Source organism: Helianthus annuus, chromosome 11, assembly GCF_002127325.2.
Source record: "Helianthus annuus cultivar XRQ/B chromosome 11, HanXRQr2.0-SUNRISE, whole genome shotgun sequence".
Lineage (NCBI taxonomy): Eukaryota > Viridiplantae > Streptophyta > Magnoliopsida > Asterales > Asteraceae > Helianthus > Helianthus annuus.
The window spans coordinates 183,359,686-183,380,401 of NC_035443.2; the positions used below are offsets into that span (position 1 = coordinate 183,359,686).

The following is a 20,716-nucleotide window of genomic DNA, read 5'->3' on the forward strand; positions in this document are numbered from 1 at the left end:
ATGAAAATCAAAATAAACAAAAATAAGTAAGTTTGATAAATGTCCAAGACATGATTAACGTTCATAGACACTACATAAATCAGAGAATGTAGATGATGATAACAAAACCTCTGATCTTGATATTGTTTGCAAAAAAAATATAAATGTTCAATCGCTTAGATTAAAGATGCACGGTAGATAAACAACAAACTAAAACAACATACCTTCAATTTTATGATCGGATCTACAAAATTCAGAACAACATAACTTATTTTGGTAGACTAACAATCCGAGTCCGAATTTCAAAAAAGATTGAGGGTTCACCATGAGAAAATACAAACCATAAATCATTCAGAACATATATTAATAGGTAAAAAAATAATGAACATAAAGGATAAAATTACATATTACATACTTAAAAAAGATAAAATAACTATAACACTTAACTAACCTCTTTTGATTGACGAATTATCGGAGTCCGAAATCAGATCTACAGAAATCAGAACAAAGAAAAAGTTATTACAAATCAGAACAAAGATTATTAGAAATCCAAAGAAAGAAAAAGATAAAGTTTGATCGGATCTACTGAAATCAGAACAAAGAAAACGTTATTAGAAATCAAAAGAATCTTTATAAAATGAACTTTATATACAATCGAACAACATAAATAAAAACATACCTTTAATTTCTTTGATAAGATCTACAGAAATCAGACAAAAAATGATTTTTAGCAATCACAACAATATTCATAAAAACAACTTTGTATAATACAATCGAATAACATAAAAAACAAAACACCTTTAATTTCTTTTATCGGATCTACAGAAATGAGAAAACAAATGGTTTTTAGCAATCGAAACAATCTTTATAAAAACAATCATTTACAACAATTACAACAAAAAAAATCAAAAAATCACGAAAAACTACTACATATCAGGATTCAAATTATCAGTTTTCCGCCAAAATAATAAATTTTTTCAGAAAACTTAAATATTGTCTAAAACTGAAGAACTTCAATATACCGGAACAACATTAGATCAGATCTAAGCAAAACCAACCCAGAAGCCATGTCTCTGAAACTCAATGTGACGCTTCAATATAAAATCTTTTAGATCTAAGCAAAACAGACATGAATTCATCTATAAAAAGTGCATCAAAAACTCTACTAAATCACCACAAACATAGAGAACCATCAATATAAACTCATAAATTATGAAAAAAAACCCGTTATCCCATTCAAGCATTTCATCAAACACCTTGCGTGCAATCCAAAAACTAAAACATTTTCAAACATTTTACACTAAAATTAACTTTCAGTCATCATGGATCTAATCAACCAATTTCCATAAAATTAATAAGAATACAAAAAAAGTTAACATCAATCGGACATTTATGCCAGAATCGAATCTGTAGTACTACATATATAATAGACGTGCAGGTAGAATTTTTTCGGTGCTTATCATCAAAATACTTCTTGCTAACATGAATCTGTTATGGAACAACAACGACAAAGATGTGAGGTAGATTATATGTGAAGAAACAAAATAACATCAGAAAGAGAAATCAAAAGAATAAAATTAAAATCTACGGCTAAGAAAAATAGATTGAAGGGTAAAACCACATACCTTCAATAGCGGAAGAAGATCTGATTAGAGAGATGAGAAATCGCTGTGACGTCCAGAAAGGTTGAGTTGATCTAGGGTTTGGTTTTAGGGTTGTGAAGATTGTTGAAGAGTATGGAAGAAGAATTAGAAAAAAAGACATATATAAAGGATCCATCATGATTGATCCAAATCCAAAAGTCCGACCCGATGCTTTCTGGATCCCGTGTCCATTGTGAATTTGTGTGATTTCCCTCCTAAACCAAGTTGCCACATCAGCCAAGATGGCCAAATACAAATGCCACCTAGCCCAAATCCATCTCATTTATATATATACTAGTTTAAGAACCCGCGAGGTTCGCGGGTGGACTAAAACACAAATGAATAAGTTTAATTTATTGAAGTAATCGTTTGAATTAAATAACCGTTGAAGTAATAATAAATTAGTAAACTACAATGAGACAAATAATGTAATATCTCGAGATACATGATGATACGCGGAATTCAACCAAAACCATATTATTTACTTTGAACTGTAATATTCTGTACAAACGCATACATTGGACGAAACAAACAGAAAATTATTCAAATCCCTCTAAACTTGATTTTATACAGTTTCACACTTTAGGCGACTTCCAATCCGCTTGACCCCGCTCCACTCATCCGACCAGTTTACCTGAATGTTTTCCTTGAAGTGAGGGTATACGGAATAAACGGGAGCATTATTATCACCTTCAAAAGTGTATTCCTTTGTACCAGTTGCTACATCCCAAACCTATAGTCACAAGAAAATATTCTCGCCAGAATAATTGTTGTGGTTGATGTATTAGTGCATGCCGGCGATGAACGCACGCTTGCGGAGGAGAATAAAAAGCCTACCCTTTAGAACTACCAAATTCAACATCTTTAAGAATAGACATGCTTGAAATCTCTTCGCATTGCCCAAAGTGCTCCTCAAGCGTTCTCCTAATCTGTGCAAACAAAAAAAAAGATAATGAATAATAATATTGAAATATATATTTAACTAAGAGACCTGTGGGATGTGGTCATCTGGATATGTAAGACATACAAAGTCAAAGCCATCATCAGTATCAACCCCCTTTATAAATTCTTAAGATTATCCACTCTTTTGCGAAGACCTATCATTCCGACATTATAATACACGATCGTCAATTCACATCGATATTTTTCAGATGTTCAAACATAATGAGATAGAACCATTACTCTATGTATCACCCTCCATATCCAGAAAATTATTGTTTCTACAAATTGAAATTAAAGCAATAAGGATTTAAAAACATCACCAAACAATTCATGTAATCAACTCATAAGCATGCTATGAAAATATACAAATAGAACTGAATTATTAAAATACAAAAAGAAAAGGCATGTTAAGATCTTCCTACACCTAAATCACCTCATGCTTTTTATACATCTACTCAAACACATTTGTTTTAAAACAAACTAAACCTAGCCCCAGAAACATAATATGCCGTTTAAGAAATCGAATACCTCTGTTTCCTTGACGATGAACTCGAAAACTTAGATTGCGAACTACCAGACGTCCGGGTCTCTCCGTGCCGCTGACCCATCCCCACCACCCAAAACCTATCCAAAAACCTCCGTGAACTCGATGGCAGCAACCGCATGCTACCACCACTCGACACCTCCTTCACATCCCCATCCGTAAACCTCATCCGTGAAGGTGTTCTTAGCTACTTAGAACGCAGCGGCATTTTAATCTCCCAGTCTTGTTCCAGCGCCCGGTTGCCACGTGCTGCCTCTTTGATCACAGTAGTGGCTCGAACCTGCTCGTGAAACAGGATCTGCACCACCATTCGCAGCAGAAGCCGATCGTTCTGTGCAGCGTGTATGGACGCGTCTGCTGACAACTTTTTCACATCAATTAACTCACAAACTTTCTTCCTTTCGACTTCCGTTAACGTCGGGTGTTCTTTCAAGTAAACGTCAACAGCGCCATAGATTGCATCATGTACCGGTCTAGCAGCATCAGGGATTGACCGTGATAACACTGTGAAAACAGTGTGTGTGAGGTTCCGATCACTTGCAACTTCTGCAAGGTAACCATCAATCAAAAACATAATATTTACTTTGAAATTTAAATCGTAAATATAATGATTTAAAGGAAACAACTCACTGGTTTTATGGCTAACAGTGTGATTCCAGAGGGCGTGTAGCTTCGATTTCGGTCTAAAAATCAAGATCAGATCGTGCCAAATTTCTAGAGCACCAAAAATATCTGTTAAACTTAAATTCATGATGAAATCAAGCAAGATCAGAGGAGAGGAAAGACGAAGTGTTCTTACCCTGGTAACCAAAATACCCGCCAGAACCCTTTTTTGCCATCGTCGCCAGTGTTCAATCCACTGTTGTTGCCTTCACCACCACCACCACAACCAACCTCCACTGACACCACCACTATCCAACACAACAACCTTGACAACCGAGCCGCCACTTCCACACAGGGCTTTATATAGTTATATAGATAAACTCAGCCATCTCCGATGCTTCACTACACACAGGGCAGATCGTGGAAGCCAGATTAACGTTTCGACATGCTAAAGCACACCTCCTTGGAAGCCTTTTCCCTCCATGACAAAATGCCCACTTTCATAGGAACCCATTTGTTCCAATGAATAGCATTACCCGGCTGCCCAAACCTTTTTAGTACAAATCATTATTTTAAGATGCGGACCAAAAACGTACCCGAATCATCAAGAAGCCAAGACCACTAATCTCATGAATTAGAAACTAAATGAGATCCCGAAATACCAAAAAGCATACCACAATCCGTTCCTTCGACTCTATCCCCAGGATTAATCACAAATGTTTATATAGTAAGTGAGCTCCATGCTACCATTTTTTTTAACATGTCAAACTGGTAAAACTAAAGGTAGCAAGTTGGGTCAAAAGTCAAATGGGTAAGCCAGTAACGGGTCAAAACATGTCACTTTTAGTATGGGTCAAGGTGTTTAGACATGGTTACAACGATATAACACATCAATAATCCTACAAAAATATTTGTTAACCTTCACACGTCATTACTTGCCGCCGTATAAATATATTCGGTGACCTATTTTGAGATTTTTTTTCCTTGAAAGGACTTGCTTTATCCATTACAGTCAAAACTGCCCCAAACTAATTTTGCTCAGCACCCATTAAGACCACCAGCCCATCTGACTCACCCATCTTGTAGGGTTAGTTTTCACTTTATTCATTGTCAAAAAATTTATCCCAAAGATGAATTATGTATTTTTATAACTTTTTTATTTTTGTACTTTGATTTTAGTTTTAAAACTAATAAGGTTACACACCGGTTGAATAGATTCGAATCGGTGCACAACACGACTACTTCATCTGTTCATCATATTGTTTGAATTTTATATGGTCAGAATGAGGACATGTGATTAATTGAACCAACAGCAACCCATGTGTGCACTTGGTATTATTTTGAAAACAAATTCAAGTGTAATAGTATGCATAATCGGTCGAAGTACCTATCTAGTTACAAATGATACAACACAACACTCGTATTATTATTAAGAATCTATTAGTTCCCACAACAAAAAGCTTGGTTATCTACTTGAAGCTTTTGCCATGTACACAACATTTATCGAGGTCCTTGATAGTGTGCAACTACATACCCATCTGTTTCATTATACACTTGTTCTTTTTCATATCATACTTCTAAACAATTCTTTTGTAAATTCGCAGTCCAGATTCCCATTATCACATCATCCAGCTTAAAGCCTTATCATATATATATATATATATATATATATATATATATATATATATATATATATATATTATGTTAAATTCCAATTTTATAAAAGTAAGAGTAAACTGCCAAAATGGTTCCCGAGGTTTGGTCACTTTAGTCCAAAACTGAAACCTTTTGAATCTGGGTCCCGTGGTTTCAATGTTGTCGTCATTTTCATCCAAAATTAAAATTTGGCCAGTTTTTTAAGTTAACATTCAACTTTTCTGTCTTTTTCCTCCTTTTTAACGAAGGGCAAAATGGTCTTTTAACGTTTTATTATAACAAATTAAAAAAAAATCTAACAATTTTGCCCTTCATTAAAAGGGAGGAAAAGAACAAAAAAGCTGGATGTTAACTTAAAAATATGAACAGATTTTGCTTTTGGATGAAAATGGCAACAAAATTGAAACCACAGGGACCCAAATTCAAAAGGTTTGAGTTTTGTACTAAAGTGGCAAAAGTGACCAAACCTCAAGGACCATGTTGGCAGTTTACTTTAAAATAATCTAAACTTTGAGATATTTATGTTCTGAAAGCTTAAACAAACCTATAGGTCACCCTTTTGTGTTATTGTTAATCGCCTTTGCAATGTCATGGTTCATCAACAGAGGCAATGCTATGATAATAAACAATTTATATCCATAAAATTAATAGTAAAAAGAAAACCTTGTTATCAATCTGACATACACTCTGTATGTAGCAAACTCAAACCAACACTAAAACAAAGAGAATAGGAAACAGTTGATATCCATACAATTGGTAGAACATCACTTGACTATAACAAATGCAAGTATGTGAGACTGTAAGTTATGAAATCAATGAATAGATATTGTCCAATCAATGAGATGAACATGAAATGGTGAGACTAAATCGACCAACTAAATTGAAATAAATAAATATAACTTAGGGAGTACAAAACCTGGACGGGATCTGTAGATTGCATGAATTTTGAACTCCCCTTTTGACACTTTGACCTTTCTTATTTCATCCTTGATGAATCAAATCAACACCTGACGTTAGTTAAAACAATCAAACAAAAGATAAATTCAGGGAAATTTAGTAAATTAGAAACTATTAAGGAAAAGGGAAGTCGTAACTCGTGCGTACCCTGGCTAGAAACTGTAGCATCAGTGAAGTGAACGGCAAATGCACGACAAATGCACGACCATCTTCGGACTTGTCCCTGCAACCACAAATGAGAATATATATTATTTAATACTCTCATAGTATTTACAAAGGAAGATTAACCAATAGTAGCTTGCCTCTTGTCTTTTGAAGGAATCTTGTTTGCAAGTGTAGCAGTTTGAACAGCAGCATCCGCAGATGAAGCTTCAGGAGTTGCTCTCAGAATCTCACATATTTGTTGTTGGCATTCACTATGTGATATTACAAACATAAGGTATTAAACATCAGTAACTGTAAGATGGCAAAGAAGGTACCTACAAACCCATTTGACACATCAAGACTGGTAATGTGGGTCATGGGTTAGGGTTAAGTTTTTCGACGCGAGTAATTAAACAGGTCATGTTAAATATACTTGCATTACCTGCTGAGTGGGTAGATACTTCCTCCTATAGTTAAATATTGCATTTTTCTCACTTGTGTCCGCACATGAACCTGCCATGTTTAGTCCAAAAGTTTTTATTTATTTTACTTTTTTTTTGCATGTTAATACACTAAAATTACAAATTTACAACAAAGAGTAGAGATCTATGTAAAATACTTACGTTTAAATTAAAAACATGATACTCATTGCTTTTTGCTCTTTTAAAATTTTTCATATTATACCAGAACTATTTAACTTATGACACAACATATTTTTCAAAATTTTAAAAATCAAACATATTAAACCGCTCACCTGGTCAAGGCACGATCAGTTAAGCGAAATGTGTTCACGGCTTCAGCCAAAAACTGACCAGAACGGCAGCTATATGTCACCATACACGGGTTGCATACGAAAAATGATATAATTCTAAAATTTGTAAATATTTATTATAACAGAAGTAAGTAGCAAATTCGAAAACATATCATGTGAAGGAATACATTTAGATTATTGAGTAATGTAGTATTTAATTATCAAGTCCCAAACATGGATTCATACATAATGAAACTTAAGTCATGATCTATCCAAAACCCATTTGACGAAGATAACCCCTACCAAATATTAAAGGATCATTGTGAGGATTACAAGAAGGTGTACCCAAGTTCACCAAACTGAAAAAGTGAACACAAATTAATCAAGAAAATCATTTAAACTTGCATTAATATTTCAAGACACAAATTAATAAAAAATTATTTAAGTTGCATCAAAATTCCAAGAACCAACTTGTTGCACTAAACTTACTTTTAGTAAATCTCAATGTTTCTACAATCTCAAGTAGGAGAATGAGCCACAAAATAACAGATTAGATAAATTATGATGGGCGTTTTCCAAAAACCATTAACCTATTTTGTCAAAATTGTGTTGACAGATCGATATAACATGCGCATGAATTGTATAGTATAAACATTACAAAAATGACCATTTCCTCGAGCTTACAACCTAAACACTACCCAACCAAAAGTGTAAAATGATTATATTTTTATTGGTACAATTAAACAAAGAATATATCATGCTTACGGATAGGGATGAGCATGGTACCCGTTCGGTACCGAAAATACCGGTATCAAAAACGGAGAAAAGTGGTATCAGTAACGGTACCGAATACACCGGTTCAGTACCGGTACCGGTACGGTACCGGTATTTACCAGTGTGTTACCCGTACGTACCGGTACCAGTACCGAAAAATGGAGAAAATGGGTACCAGTACCGGTACCGAATATACCGGTTCGGTTCGGTACCAGTACCCGGGACCAAATGCTTATCCCTATTATAGAACATACATCAACAATAGAAGCAACATCAGAACGACCCTGAGTACCATTGGACTTTTATAAGCATTCATCTTCTTGTGATTATTAAGGAGAAATATATCTACAACAGACATAGGTGCGGGTAGTCAGAGCATTGGCATTGGAAGTTATGAAGGTTGCCTGCGAATTTCATTAAATACCTGTCATCATGCAAAATATATAAACATCAGATGCAAAATTTTTAACTACCATCCTCATAAACTTGTTGATTGAACAAAGTTAATGTGTAGATCATTCAAGTAGTATTTGGCAACCTTCCTTTCACGTGTAGACATGGTCTTGGCGCCATCCTCACAAATCTACAATGTTGATATTATCCTTGTAAAATCAGATGCCCTGGCATTACTGTTTACTACTACTTGTAAGATATTAACAAACAATTTATTTATTTTATCTATTAAAACAATAACTTAATCTCACACATTAATCAGATAAAATGATGCTTTAGTAATGATCCATATTATCATAACTATCTCCTTTAATTTATTATCCTGCAAGCCACTCTTTAGAGCAACCTTTTATAGAAATCCAGCAATCAATTCAGCCTTCTAAGCTACTTGTAAGATATTAACAAACAATTTTTTGTATCATTTGGGGCACAATTACTTCATGAACATCAATGTAAGCAGATTCATCAATATAATACCACATCCAGGCCCCTTCGCAACCATTTGGCTCTTCTGAGAATAACAATTTCAGACGTGTAAAGACTCAAGTGAAAATGATGAAAAACATATTTGTTATTTAAAGATGGCATACTGATATGTGCAGTTCTAAGTGAAAGTGATGCTTTTTAAGTGCAAAATAACTAAAAAAGGCACCGTCATACCTTCCAAGTGCAAAAAAATGGTACTGAGCCTTTGATCTCCAAAACAAAAGTTCCGTATTTCACCTGCGATGTTAGCAATTAGGCTTCAATGTTAGCCAATAAGAATGGTATGAAAGTAAAATGTAATAAAAATGTAAAAAAAAAGCCAAACCTATAAAGATGGAGCCGCTAAGCGGCAACTGCAAATGTATAACAACGACGGCGGCCAGCGGCGGACGACGGCTGGAGTCCAATTAGGCTGAAAAAGGCGATTATTTGGCGTTCGAGTCCGATTAGGGACGTAACCGATGGCGGTTCTACATTTTCGCAGAGAGAATAAACGACATGAGTGAGCGGGCTGAATGAGGAATGAAATCTGATCTAGGGTTGAAGAAACATACTCAAAAAAACCTGTGTTTGAAGCAACAATCTTTTATTCACGTTGATAGACATTAAACTTGAGAGTATTCATCCCATACCATTTAGGAAATAATGTATTAGGGTTTCTGAAGATTTGAAGAGAAACCGTTGAAAGAATGATTTAGGGTTTGGGTGGATAATGATTTCAATTGATTGAGAGAATTGATTAGTTTCTAAAATTCTGGCGGTTTCAAAAACATAAAGAGCGTAGGAAGAAGAAATAATTTGCCGCTCAAAGGAAAAAAAGAGGAGGGGATGAGATGCCATGTGTCATCAAGCAACCTAAGCAAATGCCAAGTGGCACCAAAGTGTTTTGTTTTAATATAGATAATAGATATAGATGCGGATCTTTTTTTGTGCTTGTGCACCCCCACTCCATGCCTCTCTTACACAATTATTTTTATATATATTATACCATTTTAATATTTTTTTATGTGGGTTTAAAATTGGGAAAGTTACCAAAACAATCATTTGACTAGTCAGATTACCAAAATAGAAACTAGCCGACTAGGCTTATTTTTATTAACGTTTGGACATTAATTTTTTTTCGCAAGGTTAATATTGATATACAAGTCATTGGAATCGACTCCTAATCATACCAACACCACACCGTAATTTTGCGAAAAAGTTATTATGATACAGGTTTATTGACTGATATGGTAGATTATCATAAATAACAATAATAAAGAGATATTATACATAAACATAAATCACAAGTTGGATTATTCTACATACACGTCAAATCATGAGAACATTGTTCTATCAACACTTGTTACATAATACTTACTATGGGTGGTTCGTTAAAACTTGATGAATCCAGGTGAGTCCTAGCCTGGGGAGCACCATCATCAAGTATCAGTCTCTTGGGTAGTGCACGCCACTTATCGATGTAAGCCCTTGAGTCAAGATCTATGTTAGGAAGTTCGCGTGCTTTAAGTACCTTGAGGATATTTTTGGATTTACCAAGAAGTTGGGCTGCATTTCGGATGTTGTCTCCCCTTTTCTTTATTTCTTGGTGATGACACTTTATTTCTCTCACACACGGTAAGTTGGTAAAGCAAGCGAACAGTACATCTGCAATTATTGTTGATATCCATTCGAAAAGTTCTTCATCTTCTAGCCACTAATCTTGTTCATCACAGCGCAACAATATGGTCCGACTAATTCTATACATGGTACTTGCAAGTATGAACTTATAAGGAGATTCATCTATGCTTGAACTTCTACCACTCATAAACTCTTTCACAATGTTTTCTGCTTCATCACCCAACCATTTAAGAATCTCCTTTGATGTTTTTCCTTTGTGAGCCTTCTTTTGAAGATCAATTTTTAGCCACGAGCGATATATTTCAACTTCTGTCCATACCCGTCTTGCTGCTTTGCTAGATTTTACCATGTCACCATCTGTATTGAGGCATTCTTCGATATGTCTTACAATTAAGAGGCCTTCACTTATGCTGGCAAGTAAACCCTTCAAGCGAACATTTGAAATGTTAGGAAGTGCAATGGCAGTTGATGCCAATGTTACTACTACAAGGCTCCAACAATTGTAAATTTCTTCTGGATATAAAGCTTGAACCCGATCATTGTTGAACTCTGTAACTCCAGTGAATCCCGTCGATTTCTCTAGAAGCATCGTAAGATTACGTGGCACTTTCTCTTCAGACGCGACAAGGAAATTAGTTATATAATGCAAAGTATTTCTTAATATTCTGTTTGAAAGTTTCTCCGCCTCGTCAATTTGTACAACATACATGGCATATTCTTCTGTTTCTGAGGTCACACCACTATTAGGCATGTTTGATACCCTTGTAAACCTTTTTAATAGTGATGCACAAAAATAGCAACAATACGAGAGTAAGATCAAAGAAGTTCGTGGGAGAAGACATATTGTTTTGCATATAACCAAAACCAGAATATGAAGTGCTATACAAAAGTTCAAGAATGTGTTTTTTACGCAATGAAACACTATTTTGCAACGACGACCTGGAATATGTGAATGAATATAGTTACATTTCCATTGCTGAAGCCTTTGGATCCAAATTTTTTCGACTCGGAAGACGTTTAAATGATTCTTGCTCCATTCCTTAGAGAGATTGTAATGACCAATAGCTGTGAAACATCTAAAAACTGGTGCAACACTACCTACTACGACCCCAATTGATTGTACAATAAAAATAATCTTGAGTGACCACTTATAATCTGAAATATTAAACACTTTAATTTCATTGATCTTTAGAAGATCTACCAATCCGACACCAGAAATAAAAGAAAGGTATAAGCATATAACCCCAAAAGCTGAAGAAACCGGCGAGTAAGCAATCACAAATTGTGGGTTACGAGTTTCTGTCATCATCCAATACTTCTTAACGTAATTTTTTAGTCCCTTAGATGAAAATACTTTCTCTTGATGACTTGAAACTAGTCGTTGTGATTCCCTGTATCGCTGTTCTAGTTTTTTTTCTAGATGGTGAAACTGTTAAAGCTACCGAAAATGGCCACAGAAAGGTAAATAGAAGTACAGGAATTGTTTCAGGAAAAACGAAGAGTACCTCAGTAAACATTTGGATCACAATATTTACAAAAACGGTGATAACAAGGATGCCCAAGGCCACGATGTTCATTAGAAGCTCTTTGTCACCCATAAGTCCTAATGAAGGGAGAAAATTTGCTAACATCGTGACCAAGAAACTGATCCCGCTCATCTTTGTAATATCAATACCATCTGGCTCGAAATAAACTTTAGGGTCACACAGTTCTATAGGAACTTTGGTTCCCTCACATTTGTTAGTGGTTAGATCCGTCGGTAGCTTCATTGCTATTGCAATAAGAGTGATGGTGGAAGCATTGAGAGTGAAAAATTTGTTTGGAAACCAGAGTTTCCGTTGCCAAATTGCTTGGACAACATCGGCTGCCATTGCAAAGGTGCATATGAAAGATGCTACACTAACATACAAGCCCACCCATGGCATGGCGACTTTAGGAGAATCCCAAACCATTATGCTAGACGATAGGTAAATGAAGATTGTGCTTAATTTAGTATAGCAACAACATACCTGGTTTTATATACATTTTTAAATATTAAAAGAAGGTTACAAACATATTTGTTTACAAGTTCTTGGAAGGTATGACTTGTATTTTATTTTCCAATTTGATCTAACTGAATGTTTCTTCCCCTTATCACGGGTCAGCCCTCCTAAACATAATATTTTGTACAAGTGGATGGAATTCTAGTAAATGCATTGTTTAGCTAAGCCTCACTTAAAGTAAACACAGGCTTTGTAATATTTTGATTCTGTGCATTTATGCTGTTGTCTGAGCTTATAAACTTGTAAAATTATTCACAAAAGGAAAAATAAATAGCAAAGTTAAACAACTTCAGACATATTTTTACAGCAAAAGATAAACAAAAATCATGAAAAATCTGATGCTAAAAAAAGGTTGTTGTTTCAGTGATGACACATGAAATAAACAAATAACAAGTTACAAGTGCAATTCATGTTGAAGCCATGTATGGAACTGAGGGTAGAAGCCCATGTGGCCATATATGTCTCTTATAATTACAGATCCTCTAATTTAAAAAGAAAATTTTAGCATATAAATGATTGAAATTACGATTTTATTCTTTTTCCATAGACTTGTTACTTGTTTCACCACACCATACATACTTTCTGTCCATTTATGTTTGCTGATGATGTTAGGTCGGTAACACGGAAAACCACCACGACTTCATCATCTGCGAACACCTCTCTTTAGGGCTGACAATTCTGACACGAATACGATAACACGACACGAACTTATACGAAGTTAACATGTTTCGTGTTTAACCTTAATAGGTTTCGTGTCTATAACAGCTCGACACGATAAAACTTGTTAAAATTCATGTCGTATTCGTGTTTATCTATTTCGTGTTCGTGTCTTATCATGTTCGTGTCTTAACAGGTCGTGTTAAGACTTAAGACCATTATACAATACATGTTAAGACTTGTTAATGGCTAAATCTCAAACATGTAGTAACATGTTGTATTCATGTCTTAACAGGTTGTGGTTTGTGTCTTAACAGGTTGTATGATAAGTTGGTAAAATTTTCCTGTCTTAACAGGTCGTTTCGTGTAACCTGTTTATTATCAGGTTCGTGATTGAAAAATCTGTCACGATAAGATTTCGTGTCGTGTTCGTGTTTACCTGTTTTGGGTTCGTGTCTTGTCGTGTTCGAGTCTTAACAGGTTGGGTTGACACGATATGCCAGCCCTACCTCTCTTGGCCATGAATTTTCAAAAAGTTTACAATTTTGTAAGGCTATATGGTGTGAGCCATATCAGTGCCACGTAAGTGACACATAAGCAGTGGTTTATCGTTAACTTGTACGGTGTGAAATAAAGTCTTCTTTAACAATGAAATAAAGTCTTCTTTAACAATACATTTATAAAAAAATAATTTTTTTTAGAAAAAAAAACAAATCTGATTGGCCCTTTGCATGTGGCCCCACCATTTTCTTCCTCTCGTGCCTGTTTGGAGGTAATGAAGCCAAGCACGGCGCCACCCTTTGGTGCCTCTGGGATGGTGCTAGGGGCGCTATATGGCTGACGTGGAAGGGGGCGTGAGCCCACACCATGTAGTCTAATGGGTTGCGACGTAGCTTATTGCCCGTTCACATGTCACTTATTTTTTTTTTGAAGGGTGCCTTTCTATGTACAGGACCTATTGGTCACCGGGTTCATGTCGATGACAATCCCCCGTCAGCCTCGCTCTTCCGGACGCGATGTTCGATCGGGCCCCTGCCGTTGCGCAAACTAACCTTCGCCCGGAAACCATACCGCCCCCACACGAGAGACTCGCTGGGGTAACAGCTGGGTAAAACCGGGTTGCCCTCAAGACCGCACCATGCCTCGGTAGGTTATTGCCCGTTCACATGTCACTTACTTGTAATTGATTTTTTTGGAACAATGCTATTTTGTTAAAAAAAAGTTAATGCGAAACTAAATGCACGTTAAATTAAGGCTAAATTGCACTTTTCGTCCTTTATGTTTCAGGGTTTCTGCAGGCGCTGTCCTTTAAGTTTAAAAATTACACTCTATGTCCTTTATGTTTGCAACCTATAACGGGCGGTGTCCTTTTTCATAAACCCAGTTAACTTTTTATGTTAAAACCCCTTGTCTCTCTCAACTTCAAACAATGGGGACCTTTTATGTAAAAAAGTGAAACATTCAAAAATAAAACAAAAGCATCAGCCGCCATCTTCTACGTTTATCCGGTCGGCAATTTCGCCGGATTCCGGCAACTCCGAAACCCCATTTCTACACTTTTTCGGTCCGTTTCTTTCGCAATAAACATCATCTCCATCTTATAACAACTTAACAACGAAGTTTCAGCATGTATCTCGTTACTTGGATGGTAATCCGGTAAGCACTACCAATTCCGGCGAACCCGGAACTTCGTCTTCGTCTTTGAGTCGTTTCAACCCGTTTTTCTTGTGACAAATCCCTGTATTACACGCGATTTGCCCTCTTTTGGGTTTGATTTGGAAATAGTCTGTTTGACCACATCTCTGCAAAAGAATCATCTCTCAGAATACTCTGTTTGACCACATCTCTGCTTCCTTTGCCGAATTCAACTCAACGATCAATTCCGCCACTCCTTTAGTGAACTCCGTCGCGTGAAACCACCAGTCCTACGCCGGCGGTGTACGGCGGCAGTCCGCCGTTGACTCCGTTCATAGATTGAAATTCGATTTGGCCGGATTTTCTGTGCCTCTCAACTCGCCGGTGTGTCGTTTGAAACTGTAACAGAAATGAAGAAAGTTTCATACAAGATCTGAATCGAATTTACTGAAATTGTTCTGATTGTTGTTGCGACAATTGACTGTTGAATCCAGATCTGAATTCGAATTCATCAACAAACACGTATCATTGTTACAGATCTGAATTTGATATCTTGCTGTTTGTAGAAGAAGAAAATTCAGTTGTAGTTGCAGGTGTAAACTTTTCTTCAACGAATTGGTTTAGATCTGAGTCAAAGTTTGTCAAAAATCCATTAAAATTTGAAAGTTTGTTGGATGATGTTGTAATTTTGATCAGTTGTATTATACTTTAGTTGATTGGATGATGTTGTAATTTTGAAGGGTTTCGATCTGTTGAAACAGAGAAGAAGAGTGAACTGGGTTTTACATAAAAGGTCCCTCATATTTGAAGTTGAGAGAGACAAGGGATTTTAACATTAAAAGATAACTGGGTTTATGAGAAAAGACATCGCCCGTTATAGGTTGCAAACATAAAGGACATAGAGTGTAATTTTTAAACTTAAAGGACAGCGTCTGCAGAAACCCTGAAACATTAAGGACGAAAAGTGCAATTTAGCCTTAAAGGCTAAAACTTTAATCTCAAACAAGGTTGGGCTTTAGACATGCAGGACCCAAACTTTGATTTTAAGCTTCATCAGCTGAATATAAATAAACTTAATTAAATGATTAAAGGATATGTAGTGAATATATAAGTAGGTTTTTACAGGACTATCTATAAAAAAACATAACTAAACGATTAAAGGATACGTAGTGAATATATAAGTAGGTTTTTACAGGACTAGTATAGACTTAAAAGTTAAAACATTTATAAAAACTTTTAGAAACGTTACACAAACTTCTTCTGCAACATGCAAGAAACAACTATACATGTGAGAACGTTCAACATAGCCATATGATCATTCATTGTAGAAAATGATGAGATATCTCTAGAAAAGGACATCCAGTTTGGATGAGCACCTCTAAAATAGTCCCTTGATATTATAATAAACATTTAATTGGATAAGTTGGTCTAATAATTAGTAAATTATTTCGAGGTAACTACCCCGACATAATTTTGCGAAGAGTTTTTACACACTTGAGATCACAAAATCAACACAAGAACACCAACATTCATCTTATGGTATAATTCAGAACCCGAATCGATGACAAATCAGTACCGAAATAAAGAACACAACACAAGAGAACTAAATTGAATCCCAGAAAAATATTGCAAATGAATATGTAAGGTAGTTGCCAATGAGCTTGTGGTGGAGTGGTAAGGGAAAGATTTGGGTTTCCAAGAGACCCAAGTTCAATTCCTGCTTCTCCCCATTAGTTTTCAGCGGCACCTGGTGATGATGGGAGACTAGGCGAGTAGGCGGCGATGGCTAGTTCGATTCTTGAATTGAATGGGTTTTACCTCACCGCCCTGTCGTGCCTTTGAGCGAGTGTTCACGGGCTTCTGCCATAGGTGAGGGTTTTCCCCAGTTCAGAGACGAGTGTATCCCAATGTGGTGAATTTCGTCAGTAACCCATTTGGATGATTCGTTAGCCATTCAAAAAAAATTAAAGGTAGTTGGATGGACAAAAACGGTCAAATTTCTGTTTAACCGACAAATGGGTCGTGGTGCAAGTTGGATTTCCTTTCGACATTATGAACAAGTAAACATGGTTTATCAAATTGGGCTTATTATTTTAATTTTTAACAAAAATTGCCCAAGTTCAGTTGGGTAATTTTAGAGCCTAGAGTACATATAGCACAATACACTTAGCCCAAGTTGCACCAACACAATAACGAAATGTTGCCCAGGTTGCACCAACACAATAACGAAATGTTGCGAAAAAAAGTTACAATGAGAGATAGGATGATTACTTGTAACACCGAAAAAAACGGGTTTGGTAATCAAACCACGTTAATATTAAAGAGCGGGTAAAGTACCGTTAGAGGTAAAAGTTAACCCGTAAACAAATAACTAGGAACAAACTAACCTAGTTAGTAACATGTAAATAAGCAATAAAACAATGAGTTGTAGCTTTATATAATCAAAACTAAACTTGAGGGACCAAAGCTATTAAAAAGGAAAGTTGTGTTTTAAAACATAAACAAATTAAAACACTACATACAGATAGTGTGTGTGTGTGTAGGTCGATCATCAGGAGAGCAAACAAGGGGCAAACCCTTGTCCACCCAAGAATCATCAAATTGAAGAGGAAATTGGACCTCAAATTCGTGCATGAACGCATATTAACGATCACCTAGACAAGGGGATAATAAGGTATGTTTAAAAACCTAGATCGGTGAAAGTTATAATTTGAGACAAGTAGAATATTTGCAATTAGATTGTTGGATTATGATCCAAAGATGAAATTAGGTGTAGTTGTATGCTTAATTTCGTTAAACATGAGGAAACTATGAAATATTTGATGTAAGGTTACTTGTAAGTGATTAACAAGTAGATTATGAAGTGAGTTTTGATAATATGATTGAGTTTTGATAATATGATTGAGTTGATGATATATCTATGTTTATAATCATCATGAATGATAGTAATAGGAAGATATTTGAACAATCAATGAGTTTGAGTTTGAGTTCAAGTTCATGCTTACAATGAATTGGGTTTCGTATAACACGGATGAGATAGATGTTATACTCATGTTAATAGATGCTAGAAATCATCATGTGTATGTGAATGTTTAAAGTCTTTGGCTAAGTTTGATGTTTGGGTAAATTCCATATATATGATGCAATGAGTTGTTTCATAGTGATGAAACAACTGAAGTTCTTGTATAATATTGATAGATTAGCATACAATGATTGAGACTATGTTAATTGATGTTAACAAATTACATGGGCTTGGTTGAGGAATGTAGTTAAAATGGTAGCCTAAGAATAACGCCTACCGGATAATTAATGAAATGCTTAAAGGAGTTGTTGAACTTATTTGTGGATTTGCATAAGTTAATAGGCAGTTGACTTTTAAAAGTCAAAATGACCTATAATTGGATCAAATGGTGATTTTGGTATAAAGTCCGTAAGGTGGGGTAGTTGTGTTAAATGATGACTAATCTAACCATCTTGCGAATGATAATGGTAGTTTGACGCTTGACAGCTAGGTGGAAGCTTGGGAAGAAGCGGGTCAAACGGATCAAATATGGGAGAAAAGCATAATTGGAATGCAAGGTAAGTTAAGCTTACATCTTGAAAATAGTACATCTACTTTTGTGTTTGATTAAGGACAAGCGACTTAGCTTTGAAATGAATCCTTGAAATATGACGTTTCGATGCGAATCGATACGGATCGGAACAAATAAAAATGGTAGGAAACCATATTTGATGGTAAAAGGATAAAATGGTAATTTAGTCACGTGTTGACGGATAAACAATGAGTTTTGAAAAGTTACTTTATGGTGTAAGCCATAATGGGTAAAAAAGGGTAAAATGGTAATTTAGTCACGTGTTGACGAATAAGGGTTGAAGTATTTAAAAGAAGCCCTATGGCGCAAGCCATGATGGGTCAAACGCGTAAGGAAAGGACTTTAAGAAATACGACCATATAGTGAAAATCCGTAATGGGACAAATGAGTGAAATGGTAAATAAATACCATTCTGCTATATAGATATAATGTTTGATCGTTTAGGCCAAACGGGTCAAATGGTGATATATTCACCATTTGACAATAACGACTAATGTTTGCTTGTTGAGTCTTATTCTCACAGGGGCGAATAACGTAAGGGATTGCATTGCTATTAATTAGCAACTAATAAGGTGAGGTATTAAAATGGGTCAATGCTTTGACCCGAGCCAGGTATGTGTAATGGGTCAAACTCTCAATAAGGTCTTAGGGCCGTGGAGAGCTAATTGAGTTATGGTCGAACAATTGGATGTACCTAAATTAAGGTATATCTAGCGATTTGAATTTGAGATATTATGTCCTTCGGGACATAATTAATTTAAAATGGAATATGGGTTAAAAGAGTACATTTGGTCAAAACAAGTATATAAAATGTCCTTTGTAGTTAAAAGAACTAAAATTTGACAAAAACGCCCCCGAATAGCAAATCGGGCAAATGACCTTTAAAGGTAGTTTGAATATGAGTTTTATAATTTGGTTAATCCTTCCGGTAGTATACAATCGAAGATTTAAACTATTTGGGCATAATGCTACATAAAGGGTCAATTTCGTAAAATTGTCAAACTTGAGGGTAGGATAGGAACATAATGATTTCTATCACAATCCATAACAATTAAAGTTGTGATGATAGGTAAATAAAGATCATAAAGTGGGAGTGCAGGTTATGAATGGTGAAACTAAGATATGGGTCAAAATAAGTTTTTGTTTGGTCAAAGTATTCAAACGGGTCAAAATAAATGCGTAAACGCAAACCGCGTAATGGGAGCGTAAACGCATGTTTAGAAAACCCGGAGGAGGGTTAAAATAGGTAAGGAATCAATCCTTATCATAGAAATGTGGATAATATGGCTAAATATGGTAACGGGTCAAATAATGGCATAAATTAATCTTAAGCCGCTATCAAGAAGTGTGAGAATTCATTATCCCGGAGGGCAGATTTTCAGTCTATAATATGGGTGATCAATTTACGATCACATTGGAACAAACTTGAGGTAAAACGGATAAGTGTACAAAAAGATATGTAAGTTTTTTTGTTAAAGGGCAAAATAGGAAAGACAAGAACCAGCAGGCATGTACCGTAACCTACGGCCGACTGCCGTAGGCTACGGTGGTAAAGAAAAGACAGCAGAATCAAGCCGTTTACGGCTGAGTTCCGTAGGCTACCGCAGACGTTGACTGCCTTCTTGTTGTTTAAGGGTCCCGTAGGCTACCACATATATGTCGTAGCTTACGGAGGGTTTCATATATATATTTTTGTTTGTTTGTTTGATAAATTTGGGTTACTAATCCATGTCTAAGCACCCTATAATTAACATATGAGTTGTTATTGGTGTATAGGTGATAGCTAGGACCTTACGGATGAAGATCAAGCATAATGGACGAACCGAACACAATAGAAGATCAAAAATTCCGCTTTTGTTTAGTTTTTTTATAAAAACAAACTATGTTAACGTAATGGATCGTTTCAAATACTTAAGAAGTTTTATCCATAATTTTGTATGAATGGATATTTGCATTATAATTATAAATGCAAGATTACTTATTAAATTTACGTTACGTAAGATCGGGTCTTACATTACTGGCACCGGCTACCATTAATATTACCCGAAATAATAATGACAAAATTATACATAAGCACAAATGACAGGTAGGATGATCCTAGAAGTATATGTCAAACTATGAGAAGATCAATGAATCAACATTTCTTATATAATACTTACTGATGCGTGTCAGTGTGTATATGTTTTTAATAAATAATTAAGCCCTTTTTACACTTTTAACCAAGTTTTAAATTTATA

General features: G+C 35.5%; 1 protein-coding gene and 6 long non-coding RNA genes across 12 annotated transcripts; 1 reads left to right on the top strand and 6 right to left on the bottom strand.

Annotated features, from left to right (window-relative positions):
- Nucleotides 1–1,306: 1,306 nt before the first annotated feature.
- Nucleotides 1,307–1,881, bottom strand: LOC110887466. The gene is made up of 2 exons (XR_004873311.1): nt 1,605–1,881; nt 1,307–1,467 (listed from the first exon to the last, which is right to left on the bottom strand). It is a non-coding gene; the product is annotated as an uncharacterized LOC110887466 (long non-coding RNA).
- Nucleotides 1,882–2,083: 202 nt separating this feature from the next.
- Nucleotides 2,084–4,419, bottom strand: LOC110891414 (coleoptile phototropism protein 1-like). 5 transcript variants are annotated; one of them, XR_004873315.1, is made up of 7 exons: nt 4,386–4,419; nt 3,908–4,261; nt 3,739–3,822; nt 3,093–3,654; nt 2,805–2,842; nt 2,650–2,719; nt 2,084–2,551 (listed from the first exon to the last, which is right to left on the bottom strand). XR_004873315.1 is itself a non-coding variant. In XM_022139107.2 (4 exons), the coding sequence occupies exons 1-3, from the start codon at nt 3,945–3,947 to the stop codon at nt 3,296–3,298; spliced, it is 483 nt and encodes a 160-aa protein (XP_021994799.1). In that variant the 5' UTR covers nt 3,948–4,413; the 3' UTR covers nt 2,084–2,551; nt 3,093–3,295. The 5 variants fall into 5 exon arrangements, 1 of the variants encoding a protein (XP_021994799.1); XR_004873313.1 differs by having other exon boundaries at nt 2,084–2,355; nt 2,460–2,551; nt 3,908–4,413; XR_004873312.1 differs by having other exon boundaries at nt 3,908–4,413.
- A 799-nt stretch (nt 4,420–5,218) lies between these two features.
- On the bottom strand, nt 5,219–5,974 carry LOC118484319. Its single transcript, XR_004873316.1, has 2 exons — nt 5,912–5,974; nt 5,219–5,351 (listed from the first exon to the last, which is right to left on the bottom strand). It is a non-coding gene; the product is annotated as an uncharacterized LOC118484319 (long non-coding RNA).
- An 87-nt stretch (nt 5,975–6,061) lies between these two features.
- Nucleotides 6,062–6,541, bottom strand: LOC110887467. The gene is made up of 2 exons (XR_002563329.2): nt 6,472–6,541; nt 6,062–6,374 (listed from the first exon to the last, which is right to left on the bottom strand). It is a non-coding gene; the product is annotated as an uncharacterized LOC110887467 (long non-coding RNA).
- A 90-nt stretch (nt 6,542–6,631) lies between these two features.
- Nucleotides 6,632–7,315, bottom strand: LOC110887468. The gene is made up of 3 exons (XR_002563330.2): nt 7,223–7,315; nt 6,911–6,981; nt 6,632–6,740 (listed from the first exon to the last, which is right to left on the bottom strand). It is a non-coding gene; the product is annotated as an uncharacterized LOC110887468 (long non-coding RNA).
- A 675-nt stretch (nt 7,316–7,990) lies between these two features.
- LOC110887469 lies at nt 7,991–9,753 on the bottom strand. Of its 2 annotated transcripts, XR_004873317.1 has the most exons (4): nt 9,258–9,753; nt 9,107–9,169; nt 8,532–8,622; nt 7,991–8,417 (listed from the first exon to the last, which is right to left on the bottom strand). It is a non-coding gene; the product is annotated as an uncharacterized LOC110887469 (long non-coding RNA). The 2 variants fall into 2 exon arrangements; XR_004873318.1 differs by lacking the exons at nt 7,991–8,417; nt 8,532–8,622 and adding an exon at nt 8,656–8,957.
- Nucleotides 9,754–17,427: 7,674 nt separating this feature from the next.
- LOC110887470 lies at nt 17,428–20,474 on the top strand. Its single transcript, XR_002563332.1, has 2 exons — nt 17,428–17,560; nt 18,395–20,474. It is a non-coding gene; the product is annotated as an uncharacterized LOC110887470 (long non-coding RNA).
- Nucleotides 20,475–20,716: the final 242 nt, after the last annotated feature.

Bases quoted from the DNA above. Each gene is read 5' to 3' on its own strand.
- LOC110891414 (XM_022139107.2), bottom strand. From the start codon at position 3,947: ATGGCAAAAAAGGGTTCTGGCGGGTATTTTGGTTACCAGG. The intron at 3,823-3,907 runs GTAAGAACACTT...TTGGTGCTCTAG, and splicing joins CGGGTATTTTGGTTACCAGG to AAATTTGGCACGATCTGATC. The intron at 3,655-3,738 runs GTGAGTTGTTTC...GTTACCTTGCAG, and splicing joins CACTGTTAGCCATAAAACCA to AAGTTGCAAGTGATCGGAAC.